The 17,853-nt window shown below is 42.4% G+C and overlaps 1 protein-coding gene across 1 annotated transcript; it reads left to right on the top strand.

The window, feature by feature from the left end:
• The first annotated feature begins 342 nt into the window (after nt 1-342).
• On the top strand, nt 343-7,983 carry SPON2 (spondin 2). The gene is made up of 6 exons (XM_070943193.1): nt 343-393; nt 1,215-1,440; nt 3,322-3,545; nt 4,187-4,378; nt 4,991-5,165; nt 7,112-7,983. Exons 2-6 carry the CDS (start codon nt 1,218-1,220, stop codon nt 7,288-7,290), a joined length of 993 nt encoding a protein of 330 aa, XP_070799294.1. The 5' UTR covers nt 343-393; nt 1,215-1,217; the 3' UTR covers nt 7,291-7,983.
• The last annotated feature ends 9,870 nt before the right edge of the window (nt 7,984-17,853 follow it).

Consider the following 17,853-nt stretch of genomic DNA (forward strand, 5'->3'; position numbering starts at 1 on the left):
GGACAATATGCGTACAAGAAAGGTTTTGTGCCTGAAGCAGCTTTTTTTCTGCAACTTATGGGCAGTGTGGAGAAATGCCATCCATCAAAAAACCCTTGAAGGCGGAGGGGGCAAACTTGTAGGCTAGCAAAAGTTGAAATGTAGTTCATTCCTGCAGGTTTTTTTTTTCCACAGCTGGCACACCATTCACAGCCACAAAGCATACAGATGTTTCCAGCAGCACAAGATGTGTTCAGGGAATCGAGGGGAAAAAAACCAACCACTGCCCCGCTTGGACTAAAGGGACTTTTGCAGGCATAAATAGCAAGATTTCCTCTCTTCCCCTTGCAGATTTTCCAGCTGGGAGACAAAGCAAGTTCTTCTCCTAACAACCTCACAGCCACCGGAACACCCGTAAGTGAAAATGGTCTGTATTAATGATTAATGTACAGCGGTTGCAGCTGAGCCCTTGTGTATTTATGCCCTGCTCTTAAAGCAGAAAAGCTTTTTTTAAAGGAAGGTTAAACTTTAGTGTTTTATCTTAGCAGTGCAGGTTTCTTTGCCTTTATTCAGTTCTGGGTGTTTTTCTAAAACATTTCCCTGCCATTAGGTGATGAATTCAAGTTGGAATGGTTTAAGTGAGCGTTCGGTGTTTCTTTATATTATCTTTAAATAAATATGTCTTGGACAGAAAAGTTAAAAAGGAGGCAGCTACAGTATATATACATCCTACATATTTGTACTGAAAGAGTGGTGACCAGAATTAAACCACATTTATGATTCTAATAAGATAAGAAAATCAAACCAGCCTATTATCAATTATTATTATTATAATCAAGGACAGAAGCAGAACTAAGGAGAAATTTCCTAACAGTGAGAACGACAATTAATAAGTAGAACAATTTGCCTCCAGAAATTGTAAATGCTCCAACACTGGAGGCTCTTAAGAAGAGACTGGGCAACCACTTGTCTGAAGTGATGGAGGGTTTCCTGCCTGGGCTGGACTAGAAGACCTCCAAGGTCCCTTCCAACTCTGTTATTATTTAACTCTCTTAAATAATGAAAGTAACCTTTCCCCTTTTGCTTGGATTTTTTTTTTTAAAAAAAGTATTCTGGGTCTCAAGTGATCTCTGTTGATTTCATGGAGTACAGGTAGAGATGCCGCATTTACTCATGGAATCCACTAATTGTGGTTCTTTTTCATTTGTGTGTTTGTTTTAACCCCCGTTGGCAAGGAAATGGGAAACTCACTACCTATGTCTGGTTCTGACAAGACAATCGCAGCACTGCTGGTTGCACTCTTGAGTTGCGTGGATTGTGTTCCCCTTGAGGGAGAGACCTTGTGTGGTGCAGAGGAACCAACGACCTACAGCATCTTCTTCACGGGGAAATGGAGCCAAACAGCTTTTCCAAAGCAGTACCCGCTGTACAGACCCCCAGCGCAGTGGTCCTCCCTCCTAGGTAAGAAAAATCCCCTGACTTCTCCCAAGAAGAGTGTCCACATGGGGGTGAGGATGAGGATGATATCCATTCAGTTTTGTCCGATTCTTGGTGATCCTATGGACCAGGTCTCTCCACATCTTCTCATCTCGCACTCCTTTGAGTTGTTCTATGCTCTGGCTGGGGTCAGCTTTGATGGTGTCCAACCACCATCTTCTTTGATGGCCTAGTTTCCTTTTACAGATGATAGATGGATGGATGGATGGATGGATGGATGGATGGATGGATGATAGATTGGATAGATATAGATGATAGATGATAGTGATATACAGAGATGATAGAGATGGGTGGATAGGTAGGTAGGTAGGTAGGTAGGTAGGTAGATAGATAGATAGATAGATAGATAGATAGATAGATAGATAGATAGATAGAAAGAAATCAGAGATAGAAATCAGAGGTAGGTAGGTAGGTAGATAGATAGGTAGAAAGAAATCAGAGATAGAAATCAGAGGTAGGTAGGTAGATAAGTAGAGACATAAGATAGAGAAGATAGATAAATAAATGGATGGATGGATGGATGATAGATGAATAGATATAGATGATAGATGATAGTGATATATAGAGATGGATGGATGGATAGACAGACAGACAGACAGATGGATGGATGATAGATATGATATATGAATGGATGGATGGATGGATGGATGGATAGATAGATGAATAAATATAGATATAGATATAGATATAGATATAGATATAGATATAGATATAGATATAGATATAGATGATATAGATATAGATATAGATAGTAGATGGTAGATGATAGAGATAGAGATACTGTAGAGATAGTGATAGTGATATAAAGATAGAGATGATAGAGATAGATAGATGATAGATAGATAGACAGACAGACAGACAGACATAAAATCATGATGATGATGATGATGATAATGATGATGATGATGATGATGATGATGATGTTATTCATTCAGTTGAGTCCAACTCTTGTGATTCTGTGGGCCAGGTCTTTCCACATCTTCCAATCTTGCCCAATGCTTTGAGTTGTCCTATGCTCTGCCTGGGGTCATCTTTGATGGCGTTCAGCCACCATGTTCTTTGGAGGCCTGGTTTCCTTTTACGCTACCTCTTCCAAGCATAATTGCTTTCTCCAATGAATTCCCTCACACAACACAGCCAAAGTAAGTGAGACACCATTTGTGATTTTTCCTCCAGTGACATATCTGTTGTCATGTGTTTCAGTACTTGCTTGTTGGTCACTTTTGCTGTCGGGAAACACGAAGAAGGCTTCTCCAGCACCACAGCTCAAACAAGTCAATTATCTTCCTGACTTGCTTTTTTAAGGTCCAACTTTCACAAGGTAGCTATGGGGAACAAGATGGAGCAGACTAACTTGCATTTGATGTGCTCGTTTTTCCATGTTCAGCTCACGTTCATCACTGCTGTGGGACCCAGCGCAATCCCAACATGCTATTTCTGGGCTGCATTCACCACTTTGAATGTCCTCTCCCAAGAGTGTCCTGCTACAGGGCAGTAACAAAAATCAATATGGCAGGCATGACCGCTGTATCAAAACTCCAATCTTTCTGAATGGTAGTTGAGGCTGCCATCTTGACTTTTTGGCCCCTCCTGGGGGACATCCTTACCTCCTCCTCCTTCTCCTGCTGGTTCTTCAGCTACATCCAAATTCACATCTCTGAGGGACAGCACCAAATGCACAAACCTGGAGGGCATTTACGTCTGGTTCTCCTTTTCTGCAGCAGAAGTCAACCCCACGGTTCGAGTCACTAAGGACCTCCCTTCCAGGAAGAGAAGACAGAGCCAGCACAACTTTATGAAGGAAGCAATTCCAAATCTGCCTTTTGTGTGTCTCCTCTTCGACAGGTGTGGCCCACAACTCGGACTACGTCATGTGGAAGGCCAGCGGCTATGCCAGCAATGGCATGCGTGAGTTGGTGGAGAAGGGGGAGCCCTGGATGCTGATGAAGGAAATTGAAGCAGCTGGAGAGAAAATGCAAAGCGTTTATGGAATCTTCTCCGCTTCTCCTGTGGTTACCGGAACAGGACAAACCTCAACTCTCTTTGAAGTTGACCCGGGTCATCCCTTAGTAAGTTGGAAGTATCTCCTGGCCTTTGCTTTTTAAGGAGCAGTAAAGCTGCAAACGAACTAAAGAATTATTTGTCCATTATACTTAAGATGGGCAGTTATTATTCTTTAATTACGGTTGCATAAATTTGCAAGCAATTAAATCAGCAGAGGATTCAAAGCACGGATATATCTCGTCTTGGCATTTTCTCCTGTAGTTGAAGATTAAAGACCGTGCCTATCTCCCACGTGTTTTATTACCATAAAATGGCCGGATTATTTGGGGAAACCTTTTAATTCATTGAGAAGGTCGTCAGTGAAATATAACTCATTACTAAGACCGCAGCTCTCAGATTCGTGCGGCAATGAATTCAACTTTATTAAAATAATGCTTCACTTTATATTACTTATAGTCTGGGAAGTTTAATCTATCACACCCTGCTGAGCATCTCTCTGTTTTTATTGCCAACTTGCTTTGAACTTCTCGGGGAAGTAATATTTTTTTTTATTGATTTGAAAATAACTTGAAATAACTTGAAAATAATTAATGTCTTGATTGTCCTCATTCTAGCACATGGTTTATTAAAATGATCTTAATTAGAGAGAATTGTGCTCACTCTATTCAGTTTGTTGAAGCAAAGGATATTTTCCCTAAATATCCAGGTATCCCTTGCAGTACGAATTGTGCCCAGCCCTGACTGGTTTGTGGGGATTGAGAATTTTAATTTGTGCGACAAGAATGGCTGGAAGCGCCACGTCTCCATAGATTTATTTCCATATGATGCTGGAACGGACAGCGGCTTTACGTTTTCCGCACCCAACTTCGCCACGATCCCTCGCGATACGATCACGGAAGTAAGTTTCTTTACTTTATCAACTTTTGGGCTGATCTATTGCATGTCATCAGCTCAACTGTCACCTGGAGATCTTCAAGAAAATATTGGGACAGCCATTTGTCCATGATGGAATCAGGTCTCCTGCTTTGGAGCTGGACTAGAAGACCTCCAAGGTCCATTCCAGCCAGGGGTGGGCTTGAAAAATTTTAGCAAGGGGTTTAGCAGTTGCTGGGTGGGTGTGGCCTAGTTGGCCTCCTGCACCATGGGGGGGGGGCATTTTTGCCCTCCCCGGGCTCCAGAGTTTTTCCTCGAACCTCCGGGAGGGTGAAAATGGCCTCCCCAGGCTCCAGAGGCCCTCTGGAGGCTTTCTGAACTTCCGGTAGGCCCTTTTTTCGCCCTCTCCGAGTCTCTGTGCATGCCCTGCAATTACCTGTCTCCAAAATGGGCTGTGTGGGGACTCCTGGGAGGGGAGGGGTGGGGTTAGGGTGGGTTAGCCAGGAGTGGGATTTGGGGGTTCTCTGAACTGCACAGAATCTTAGCTAGAGGTTCTCCCGAACCAGGGGTGAAATCCAGCAGGTTCTGACAGGTTCTGCTGAACTCACCTCCTTTTCCCACCTGCTTGATTTCACAGATCACCTGTTCCTCCCCGAGTCATCCCGCCAACTCATTTTATTACCCCAAGCTTAAGACTCTGCCACCGATTGCCCGGGTGACCATGGCAAAACTCAAAAGAAAGAAATTGGGCTTTCTCATCTCTCAGCCAAACGTCACAACCACCCATAACGAAGTGGAGGATTCAGTCTCGGGTAAGGGTTTCATTCCTGGATAAAGAGAAAGTTTTGTTTTAATTATTCAGCCGTGGAAGACATGCCCACCTTGGAGGGCAAACGGAACGTATTTTACCAATCAAGATCCTCAAAGCTTCTCTTTAGGGAATACAGGAAGAAATTAGGGAGTGAAGAACTCAAAGTTAAGGGGAGAAATACTTGAGAAATTGGTAAAATCTTTTGATAGTTCCTCTGTTTTGCCAGTCCTTAGATTGGCAGAAGTTGTGGGTGCTCCATCACTGGGGTTTTTTAAGAAGATACTGGGCAGCATTTGTCTGGAATGGTGTAGGGCAGGGGTCTCCCACCTTGGCAACTTTAAGCCTGGAGGACTTCAACTCCCAGAATCCCCTGCAAAGCTGGTTGGGGAATTCCGGGAGTTGAAGTCCTCCAGGCTTAAAGTTGCCAAGGTTGGAGACCCCTGGTGTAGGGTCTATGTTTAAGCAGGGGGGTTGGACTAGAAGACCTCCAAGGTCCCTTCCAGTCCTGTGATTCCCTTGATTTTATATCTCCCAATGTCTGGATCAATTCTTGATAGCTTCTGTGGTGAGCTTTCTCAATTGATGGGAAAGCTGGATGTAAAATTTCACACCAAAGGTTTTGTAGAATTTAGCTATCCCAATACAATTTTATTAGGAACGATGGGTTTCCAGCTGTTTAAATGGATTGTCTTGAAGACACAGAACAGGGACTGAAAGGATGGAAGGGACCTTGGAGGTCTTCTAGTCTGACTCCAACCCCAGGATCAAGCAGGAAACCCCATATTATTCTGGTTAAATGCCCCCCCCCCAGTTTCTTCTTAAAACTCCCCAGTGTTTTCCAGCGATCCAAACCACATGTCCTTTATCACTTATTGGCAAACACGGTGAACAAGATTTCAGAGTTTTGGGTTATAACCACATGAAGTTTCCTCAACAGAATTTGCTTTCTCAAAAAAAGAAAAAAGTGGAGATCTCTTTCCCTTATTAGATTTCTTTCATGAATGGGATCCACAATTGGATCTGATTTGGCCTGTCTGGCACACACCTCCTTTTCACGCATCCCCTCATCTGGTTATGCGCACCTGGCCAAAATTACTTATTTATTAAATTTTATATATTTATTGAATTTATACGCCACCCATCCCACTGCTGAGTGGCTGTTCTGCCCCAGCTACGGACCCCAAAGAACGCAACACACACAAAGTCCGTTCAAACCTTAGTTTACTGAATAAACCAGTCTTTTACAACAACGGCTGTTAATTAATTGCATTAACAGCCACCAAGAATTCAAAGAATAATAACTGAAAACTTACTATGGTTGGCAGAATGCCCAGAAGCAATTTGCAGGAAGCTGATAAGATAAGCAAGACAAGACACGAAGGAGAGTGAATGAAGTTGTTCCCTGCAAATTGCTTCAGTCAGGCGTTCCTCCTTAAATAGGCTAAGGGAGTGGCCAATTAGCCCCAAGCCTTACTCTCGAGGAGACCTCCTCCTGAGGAGCCACTCCTGCCTTTTGGCAGCTCTGTGTGCCCGTGCATTGAGAAGAGGCTCCTCCTCTTCTTCCTCTTCACCCATGGAAGCTTCTGGAGGTTCTGAAGGCCCTGGCTGAATCCCTGCCTCTGGCACTGCATCTTCTCCAGCCTCCTCATTGTCCGATTCGAGTGTCAGCTGCATAGGCTGCTGACGCACCACACCAGCCTCCTCGCTGTCTGAATCAGCTACTAACTGCACAGGCCGTGAACAGGCCACAATAGTGGCTTACGAAAGTGATTGATCCTATTGACTTTGCTCCCTCTTCTTTCAGAAGCTTTTACAGGGTTTTGTTCTGCAACTCCACACATTTATCCCACCGGTTTGTCTTGGAGAAAATTAAATCAGTTGACTGTCCAAAACAAAGCTCTATCTTGTAGTCGTGTAAAACAACTCGAAACCGCTTCTCTCTTGCAGAAACACCCTTGGATTGTGAGACCTCTCTGTGGTCTTCATGGGGCCTTTGCCGTGGCACCTGTGGAAATTTAGGAACGAAAAGACGGACTCGGTACATACTACTTCAGCCAGCCAATCATGGGACCCCCTGTCCAGATCTGAACGAAGAAACACACTGCGAACCAGATAATTGTGTCTGAGATAATTTCTTTGGACCATCGTTTACCTCATGTAATTTGGGGGATATTTAAGGTATCTCTGCGTTGATATTTTTTATAGCTCAAGAGCTGTCCATCTATCCATCTAACCATCCATCCATCCATCCATCCAATAGATAGATCTACTTAAGGGATCTGAGCTTTCTACACATTTATTGTGAACGCCTACAGTGCCACCTAGCGGTCAGAAATAGTAGTAATAGTAATAAACTCGAATAGTAAACCTAGTGTTACCAACATCTGCACGGAGAAAAGAGGCAGGCGAGAATCTTTTCATTTCTGCTACTTCTGGAATGTATTTAATGCATCTGAGGAATAATGAGCTAGTTTCTACTGACTTACGAAATGCTGGAGAATTAAACGTATAAGTTTTGAGGGAGAATCAACTTGAAGGAAAAAGAAAACCAAGTTTTTCTCAAGAGTACGAGAAAAAAGCCGAGATTTATTTGGGTGTGTGTATGTAATTCTAGAATTTTTAAGCTGTCGTTTGAAAACTCTTGGGCTGGCTATGGTGAAAGTTGGCAAGTTCTATCTTTTATGCAGATTTCTATGAGTTTTGTCCCGTTCTGTAAAGAGCTAAGAAGGCCTAAAAGGAGAACTGTAATAATAATTTGCTAAAAAAAATTGTGTACCAAGGCGTAGAGTATATACGTCCTTTACTTACAGTGTTCTATATTTCTGGAATTTTTTTTTTCTAATTAAAAACAAACATTTTCCCTCAGGTTAAATAATAGAATGGCGGAGATTGTGTGTGTTTTTTTTCCAATTCACACCTTGTAATTCGGTGGGTTATATATATTAAACATGCATGTGCAACATTTCAACCTAAGGAGCAATTTTCACGATGGCTTTTTATTAAGTCAAAATATAGCACCTCCTGGTACTGAGTGTTAATCATCTGAATCTGCAGTCTTGAGCTGATTTCCTTGGGAGCCACATCGGCCGCAGCAGGAGGGGAGTTTCTAATAAAGTCACACATTATAAAAGTGTCAAACAAAAGCGTGATTACATTCCTTCCTTCTCGATACGTATCTGAGTTCAGATAAAATCCCAGGGTGGTGATTCAGCAGAGGGCAGCACAAGGCCTGGGTCCTTTCTCTTTAGAGCAGAAATCTCTGCTGGAGCTTGCCTGGGAAGGCAACGCGGACAGGACTCTCTGCATTCTGAAGTTCTACAATCAAGTTTCTTCTAAGCGTTAGGAGAGATGGTCTCCTCAGAGTTCAGAGTTTTATTATCATTTTATTAGCACTCTACCTCAGTAATGTTTCTCTCTCTATCATTCTCTCTCTCTCTCTAATATCTATGTATAATTATCTATCATCTATTTAACATCTCTCATATCTAACTTTTTATTTATCTCTATTATCTATCCATCCATCCATCCATCTTTCTCTCTATCATCTCTGTCTGTCTGTCTGTCTGTCTGTCTGTCTGTCTGTCTATCTATCTATCTCATCATCCTATCTATGTCTATCAATCTGTCTCTCTCTCTCTCCATCCCACCCTCTCTCTCTGTCTATCTATCTATCTATCTATCTATCTATCTATCTATCTATCTACCTATCATCTATCTATCTATCATCCCTATCTATGTCTATCAATCTGTCTGTCTGTCTATCTATCTATCTATCTATCTATCTATCTATCTATCTATCTCTCTCTATCATCTGTCTCTCTGTCTATCATCCTATCTCTCTCATCATCCTATCTGTCTATCAATCTGTCTGTCTATCTCTCTATCCATCCATTCATCCATCCATCCATCCATCCATCCATCCATCCATCCATCCATCCATCCATCCATCTATCTATCTATCTATCTATCTATCTATCTATCTATCTATCTATCTATCTATCTATCTATCATCCTATCTTTCTCTCGCTCTCTATCATTGTTTGTCTGTCTGTCTATCATCCTATTTCTCTCATCATCCTATCTGTCTATCAATCTGTCTGTCTGTCCATCCATCCATCCATCCATCCATCCATCCATCCATCCATCCATCCATCCATCCATCCATCCATCTATCTATCTATCTATCTATCTATCTATCTATCTATCTATCTATCTATCTAATCTATCATCTGTCTATCTTCTCTCTCTCTCCCTCCCTCCCTCCCTCCCTCCCTCCCTCCCTCTCTCTTTCTCTCTCTTTCTCAATCTGTCACCACAAATTTTAGGAGTTCCCAAAGGTAAAAAAACAGAATATAAACCTCATGAACAAATAAACATGTCACACATGTGAAATAGGATTGTAATCAAGGCTTGGGGAAAGCTTTCCCTGAACTTCTTCCTTAATTCTGAAGCGTTCCTCATCAGAATGCCTGCAAATAAACCCCTGAACAAAACAGACACACTTCCTTAACATCCTATTGGAAAAAGTCTTGGATCAAGAAATCAAGACTGGAAGCGGTTTTCCAACCACTCGCCATAGAGTAGTTCCCAGGCTCCCTTTGAAAAGTGGAGAGACGCTTCTAAATTTAGGCGTTTCAATCTCCTTTCATACCTGTGGCATTTCCAGAAGCATCTGAGGGGCTGAAGCCAACATTATCAAGATGGCGGCCATGCCCCTCCCCGCCCCCATGGAAGCCTTGCCCTTCCTTCACAGACATCGTACAACACTCACAAAAAGGGGGGCAGAGCTTCATCTGTAGGCCATGATCCTCATCTTGGCCTCTTTTTTATTTAAACCCCCTTGAGTCTTTACTTCACACTGTTTTTGAAGATTAAAGGACTATTATGTCCTCCTAAATGTTTTCCTGAGAAATTGGGAGGTTGAGATGAGAGACACATGGAAAGACATCAGTGGCTGAAGTAAAAAAAAAATCCTCAGAAGAGCCCTATTCATTGAATTGAATTGAATTTTAATTAATTCAATTCAATTAATAACCCTTCCTATTTTTAAAACTCACTCCGGTGGTAACCTGACCCCCCCGATGGATTGCGAATTGTAAAGCTTCTTTTGCCTCCAGTAATAAATAAATACATAAAACAAAGCAGCCAGTTGTACAAATTTGGATTAAGACATCATCGTCGCTTCAGGGAAAGTTTATTCAGCAGACTAATCCTTTCTTTCTTGGAGGGCCAGACAGAAAACGGGTCTGTTTTTCTCTGCCTTCTCTTTCCTTTTACAATAATTCCATATATGGCATTTATTTATTAGATGAAAGCACACGGGAGAGAAACGATAGGCAAATATTTAGTCTGATAGGAGCCCTCTGGAGAGTCAAAATGCCGCTTTCCGCTTCTATCAATTCAAATCGCTCCATTTCTAACAAAGCCTTCACTACGAGGGTAACAAAAACCAGGAACTTTATTCAAAGGTTGGACTGAATTTCTAATCCCTTTTCCTTTGTAATAAGAGCGTTTAGAATTACAGCTACAGGTACTTTTGTTAAAACTGCGCCATGCTAATGCTGTCCTCTTTGTCTACTATTGCTCTTATTTAAATCGTCTCAGATCTCAAGAAAATAAAGCCCAGCGGTTTGCGAACGCCTCCAAAGCAGTTATGAACATGGAAGACATTTTATTGGGATAGAATTGTTCTGGCCATCACAATGCTAAAAAAGATGATGAGATTCTAAAAAAGTGCAGAGGAGAGCAACAAAGAGGATTAGGGGGCTGGAGGCTAAAACGTATGAAGAACGGTTGCAGGAACTGGGTATGTCTAGTTTAATGAAAAGACGGACTAGGGGAGACATGAGAGCAGTCTTCCAATATCTCAGGGGCTGCCCCAAAGAAGAGGGAGTCAAGCTATTCTCCAAAGCACCTGAAGGCAGGACAAGAAGCAATGGATGGAAACTCATCAAGGAGGGAAGCAACCTGGAATTCAGGAGAAACTTCCCAACAGTGAGAACAATTAACCAGTGGAACAGCTTGCCATCAGAAGTTGTGAATGCTCCAACACTGGGAATTTTTAAAGAAGAGATTGGACAACCATTTGTTTCAAATGGTATAAGGTCTCCTGCTTAAGCAGGGGGTTGGACTAGAAGACCTCCAAGGTCCCTTCCAACTCTGTGATTTTGTTTAATAAAAAGGAGTGACATGATAGCAGTCTTCCAATATTTCAACGGTTGAGATAGGAGTCAACCTATTCTCCAAACCTCCTGAGGGCAGGACAAGAAGCAATGGGTGGGAACTAACCAAGGAGAGAAGCAACCTAGAATTAAGGAGAAATTTCCTAGCAGTGAGAACCATTCACCAGCGGAACAACTTGCCTTGTTGGTGCTCCATCACTGGAGGCTTTTAAGAAGAGACTGGACTGGACAACCATTTGTCTGAAATGATACAAGGGTCTCCTGCTCGAGCAGGGGGTTGGACTAGAAGACCTCCGAGGTCCCTTCCAACTCTGATTTATTCTATTTTCTATGATTACTCTGAGGATTGTGCCTTTGAGTTATTGGAGACTACCTGGAAAACTGCAGTTTTCCTTGCAAGATTTCAGAAGTGGTTTGCCATTGCCTCCTTCACAGGGCTAGGAGAAAGCGACTGGCCCCAAGTCACCCAGATGGCTTTGTGCCTAAGGCAGAACTACAACTCACAGTCACCCACTACACTAAACTGGCTTTAGGAACATTACACCTGGGAGACCCCCCCACCCCATCCTAGCATATTCATTAGGAGTTTCAAAGAGATATAAAAAGGTGATTCATTGACTGGATTCAGGGAAAGGGTGAATGTTTTTCAGGGCAAATTGTTCTGAGTTGGAAGCCTCAAATGTCTTTTTTGTTTTACAAGAAAGAGCCAAGGAAAAAAAGGGGGAATTTTGACACAGGACACCCTTTCCCTTGGCCTCCTGCCAACCCATTGAACGTATTTAACCTGCATCTGAGAAACCTGAGCCCCTCACCTACCTCAATATACAACTGGCAAGACGAGTCCAAGGGAGAGAACTCGATAATTAATCAAACCTCTGTCAGATATTTTTTATACCAGCAAAGTCAACAAAGTGACTTTTAGCTCTAGGAGCCAGGAGCACATATCTGGGAGGCTTTTAAACACTTTTGAAAGGGTTATTTCTCTGTTCTGATGTCCTCGATTGAACCTTTCAAAACAGAATGCAGGCGTATTATCCGATTCTACGACTCTTTTGAAGTTGTGTTCGCAGAACAGGCAGAAGTTCAACAGGGACAAATGCTGTGCTCTCTGTCTGCCTCCCTCTCTAGCTCTGAGCCTCATAGCTGTTCAAAAGCTTAATTTGATTCCCCATCCACCACCTTTACGGAAGACAGAATCCCAACGTTGGAAGGGACCTTGGAGGTCTTCTAGTCCGACCCTCCATCTTTGACCTCTGCCTTCACCATCACAATCCACAGCACTGTCAAAATGACCACAGGTGGGCCATGATGGTGGGAACCATAGCAGATGTCACGACTTCTGACATCTGACTTGCATCACTTGCAGGATGATGTCATCACAAGCATGTCTTCTTCTGCATCCCTCATCTGCCCTGCTCCATTCTCTCCTGGCTGAAGAGCAACTACACATTCACCTTTCTCTTTTCCTGAATCTCAAACTTTGGTCAGATCCCACAGAGGAGGATCAAGCAACAATGACATGGAAGTCACCACAAAAGCAGGGTTGAATTTATATTTTATAGACAAAGAAATAAAGAGAGAGTAGTATATATCTATATATCTCTATAATTGTCAGGTTTGGCTCTGCAACCCAACAAGACAGATACAAACTTCAGAGGATAATTAGAACTGCAGAAAAAACAATTACTACCAACCTGCCTTCCATGGAGGACCTGGATACTGCACGAGTCAAAAAGAGGGCTGGGAAAATATTTACAGACCCCTCGCATCCTGGACATGAACTGTTTCAACTCCTACCCTCAAAACGACGCTATAGAGCACTGCACACCAGAACAACTAGACACAAGAACAGTTTTTTCCCGAACGCCATCACTCTGCTAAACAAATAATTCCCTCAACACGGTCAAACTATTCTGCACTACTATTAATCTTCTCATCGTTCCCACCACCCATCTCCTCCCACTTATGACTGTATGACTATAACTTTGTTGCTGTATCCTTATGATTTATATTCTTTGTTTCCTAGTATTTGATTTGAGCCTTCCCTGAGTCTTCGGAGAGGGGCAGCATATAAACTGAATTAAATTGAAATTAAATTGAAATTGATTGTTTATTTGTGCCCTATGACTATCATTACGTGTTGTACCTTATGATTCTTAATGAATGTACCTTTTCTTTGTATGTACACTGAAAGCGTATGCACCAAAGACAAATCACACTTGGCCAATAAAGAATTCTAATCTAATCTAATCTAATCTAATCTAATCTAATCTAATCTAATCTAATCTAATCTAATCTAATCTAATCTAATCTAATCTAATCTAATCTAATCTAATTTCAAACTATTCAGTTAGCCATATCCTTTCTGGGATTCAAACCTGGGCTACTTGCATATTAGGTAGATGTATTAACCTCTAAGCCATGGGCTCTCCCCTCCTCACAAGAACAGTGGTGACTTTTGCAGGGATTGTGAGATTCTGGTATTCTTTTTGTCACTGAAAGATGTGGAAGAGGACTTCTGCCCTTCTCCTTGCCCACTGTCCTCTACAGACCCAGATAGCCTGTCCTTCCTCCTGTCTCCCATGAGTGTCTCTGGAGATTCTCGGCATCCAGGTCATGGTTGTCTCAAAGGTGCTTTTTAAAGAGGCAACTGGACTTTTCTTTGAAGACGTTTTCACTTCTCCTCCAAGAAGCTTCTTCAGCTCTGATTGGATGGTGGGGAATGGAAGGATCATCCAGTCAGAGCTGAAGAAGCTTCCTGGAGGAGAAGTGAAACGTCTTCAAAGAAAAACCAGAAAGTCTAGTTGCCTCTTGAAAAAGCACATTTGGGTGTATCCTATGACAGGGGTCTCCAATCTTGGCAACTCTAAGCTGGGCGGACTTCAACTCTGGGCGTTGAAGTCCACCAAGGCTTAAAGTTGCCAAGGTTGGAGACCCCTGTCATAGGAGACATGTCTTCCTGGACTTTGAAGGATTTGGACTTCATTCAAGGTGACCACAGGATGGCAGCAAAGAGATACAGCAACCTTCCTGATTTCATCAGCCCAAATTCAGTAACCCCTTTTAAAAAAATGAACCAAAACAAATCTCAGCCTCACGTAGGTGTGGGGAAGGAGCAGAACAGGGAGAAAACAAGCAGAGAAAATGATATATGTTGCAAAAGAAAAGGAGGTGCAGAAGAGAAAAGAAAAGAAGCAAAAGAAATGGCATCAGTCAGAAATGCTGAGTACCTTCTCTCCTAACATTGTCCTTCTGGTCTTCCAACAACTCATTGCCATGTAACGGAGTCCATCCATCTTAATGCTGATCTTTTCTTTCCTCCTACCTTTTCCAACCTTCTCCAGAGAGCTGGGTCTTTGCATCAGGTGCTTGAAGTAGAATAATTTCTGTGATCCAGGAACTCGGGGTCAATTTTTGGTTAACCATTTGTCACTTTAGCTCTCCATGATATTCACCAGGGTCTTCTCCAACCCCAGAGTTCAAAGGCTTCAATAGTCTTTCTATCTGCTTCTTCAAAGCTTAACTTCCACTTCAATAAATGTCACAGGTAATACATTTGCCTGCATTATTCTGATTTTTGTAGGAATCACAGCATCTGAAAAATATTTCCAAGTTCTTCACAGCTATTCTACCAAGTGATGTATTTCTTGACTGGTTGTTCCTTTGATGGTTAATCTAAATGGTAGAAGTTATCCATCATTTCTCCATTGGGCTGGTCTCATTAGTTTTACTTTATGTTTAATTTTGCTCCCGTTTTTCACTGCATTCCTTGACTTCTCTTACTTAGAGTTTACAGGTACTTTGCATCTTCATCTATCAGAGAAATGCCACCAGCATAGCACGGGTTATTGATGTTTCTTCCTCCAGCTTTGAAACCACACTCATCTTCTTCCAATCTCGCATCCTTTGATATATATATTCACCCGATACGTTGAATAAATAAGGGGGAAAATATTCAGCCTTGTCAGATTCCTTTGCAAAGCCAAAGGCAATCTATCTCACCTCTTCTGCCCTACTGTGGCTTCCTTTATCTAGGTTTTGCATGAAGACTATGGAGGCTTTCAGTCATCCAGGTCATGGTTAGTTTTTGCTTGAAAATGTTTCGCTTCTTGTACAAGAAGAAGAACTGAAAAAGTTTCTTGAGTAAGGAGCAAAATGTTTTCAAGCAAAAGCAAAAAAAAGTCCAGTTGCCTTTGGAAAAAGCACCTTTGGGAGCACAATGAGATGTTCTGAGATTCTCATTTTTTAAGGCACCTTCCATAGTTCGAATCCCTAGTACAGTTCTCCTGCGTGAGCAGAGGGTTGGACTAAATGACCTCCAAGGTCCCTTCCAACCAGGGCTGAAATTCAAAATTTTTCCTTACCAGTTCTGTGGGCATGGCTTGGTGGGCGTGGTAGGGGAAGGATACTGCAAAATCCCCATTCCCACCCCACTCCAGGGGAAGGATATTGCAAAATCTCCATTCCCACCCCACTCTGGGGCCAGCCAGAGGTGGTATTTGCCGGTTCTCCGAACTGCTCACAATTTCCGCTACCGGTTAGTTAGTTAGTTAGTTAGTTAGTTAGTTAGTTAGTTAGTTAGTTTATTATATTTGTATACCGCCCTTCTCCCGAGGACTCAGGGCAGTGAACAGCCATGGTAAAAACAATGTACAACAAAAATTAAAAGCTTATTAAAATAATTCAATCATTTGGCCAAATTTAAAACATCCAACTAATATCATTTTAAAACCCCTATCAAAACCCAATTTATAAACCTTTATCCTGTCAATCCAGCTTGTCAATCTCCAGAACCTGTCAGACCCTGCTGGATTCCACCCCTGCTTCCAACTCTGTTACTGTTACCCATATAGTTGGATGTAATGGACACAAGAGAAGGCCTTTCCATAAACAATGAAGGATTTCCTGACCTATTTTTTGGTATTCTTCAGGCTTCTCAGAACTGAAGAAGCTTCTTGGAATGAGAAGCGAAACTTTTTCAAGGAAAAAAAAAATCCAAGAAAATCCAGTTGCCTTTTGAGGGAAAAAAAGCACTTTGGAGATCATCTTTTCTGGAAAACCTTCAGTGAAATTGAAATGAGAGAGATGGCTGCTGATTTGCTTTCCCTGTTGAGAAAGACAAGAGTGTGGGGTACTTGGTGTGGGGCATTTCTAGTTATAAGGCCTTGAGGGAAGACACCCTCCCCTTTCCTAGAAGAATGAAATGTTTTAGGAAATATTAAAAAGACAGAATATTATATTTCCCTGGATGACAAAAGAAGAAACATGTTTTAAAGACAGAAAGCAGCTCCCTGCCCCAGCAGATATTTGGTGCCCATTAAGAACAACTGGGCCAGCCTATCTACAAGACAAAAGACCTCCAGCTCCAGGGTGATGGGATTAAGACATGACCCTCCAGAACATAATAGGATTAACCCATTTAGCAGCAGAGCTCACCACATGGCACAATCACCCGGGGGCATTGCATCACCCAGCAAACTTCAACCAAATCTGGGACTCCTACAGGTGTAGACAACCTACAGAGCCAGCTATGACCCCCACAACAGCCAAGAGAATACATGTTCTTGCACAGGAACAGGAAGCTCAAGTGCAAAGCCCAAGGGAGGGTATAAATACCCCCCTCTCTCAACTCCAGGTGGTCAGCTGCCCAGAATCACCCATGTGCTTCTGCTTCATCATTAAACCATCTTTCCAATCAGCCTCTGTTAGGAAACGAAATGACTATTACTTAACTTGTTGGGTTGGCAATATATAAACCATCAATGTAGCTTTAATACTGCTGTATTGCATCATACTGTGTCCTGATTGGTTAGCTCTGTAGCCAATGTCCTTAAGAGGGAGCTAGAAACATGGTTGCAAATCCAGAAGAACTGTTTATTGTGAATGACTATGACGACTGGTAAGAAGACTTTGTTATTGGATTATCCCTGGACTCCTGCTTTATATGTGTATGACCTGGACTGTTTATTGGCCTTACTATTTCCTAAAAGTAAACACAACTCAGTGTATCTGTGTGTTGACTGTGTTTATTCGTAACTACTCTCAGTCCTAACAGCCTCCATGTTTTCAGTGTCTTTCTCCCACCTTGGAACTGAAGCAGATGGATATTTCTCCCAACAGCCCCAGCAGCAGCATTTTAAGGGGAGTGAGTAAATATATTTCTAAAGCAGGAATGGTAGACAATTGTCTACAGCCCCAGAATTGTCATCCTGATGCTATCTGGCAGCACATTTCTTGCTGAACGCTCTCCTTCCTGAATGCGGCCACTCACAAACAGCAACACTTAAACTCTCCAGAAATACACCGTTGTTTCCTACAGAGCTCCACCCCCCATTTCAAGGGTTGATCAAAGATAGGACAGACAAGGGTTGCTCCTGTCTGCAGTCCTGGGCAGATCGGAGCCACGAGTGCGAACTTAATGAACCGTTCCAAAAGCAGCAATCCATCTTGGATGGAAAAGACACGAACCTGCTATTCATTCATTCATTCAGCTGAAGGACGCTCCTT

Source organism: Pituophis catenifer, unplaced genomic scaffold, assembly GCF_029215685.1.
Source record: "Pituophis catenifer annectens isolate HBS135680 unplaced genomic scaffold, rPitCat1.0.hap2 SCAF_4, whole genome shotgun sequence".
NCBI classification, from domain to species: Eukaryota; Metazoa; Chordata; class Lepidosauria; order Squamata; family Colubridae; genus Pituophis; species Pituophis catenifer.

What these genes read in the sequence shown, in the direction of transcription:
- SPON2 (XM_070943193.1), top strand. Translation starts at nt 1,218, where the DNA reads ATGGGAAACTCACTACCTATGTCTGGTTCTGACAAGACAATCGCAGCA. An exon ending in GCAGTGGTCCTCCCTCCTAG is followed by an intron (nt 1,441 to 3,321) that starts GTAAGAAAAATC and finishes CCTCTTCGACAG; the next exon opens with GTGTGGCCCACAACTCGGAC. An exon ending in CTCGCGATACGATCACGGAA is followed by an intron (nt 4,379 to 4,990) that starts GTAAGTTTCTTT and finishes TTGATTTCACAG; the next exon opens with ATCACCTGTTCCTCCCCGAG.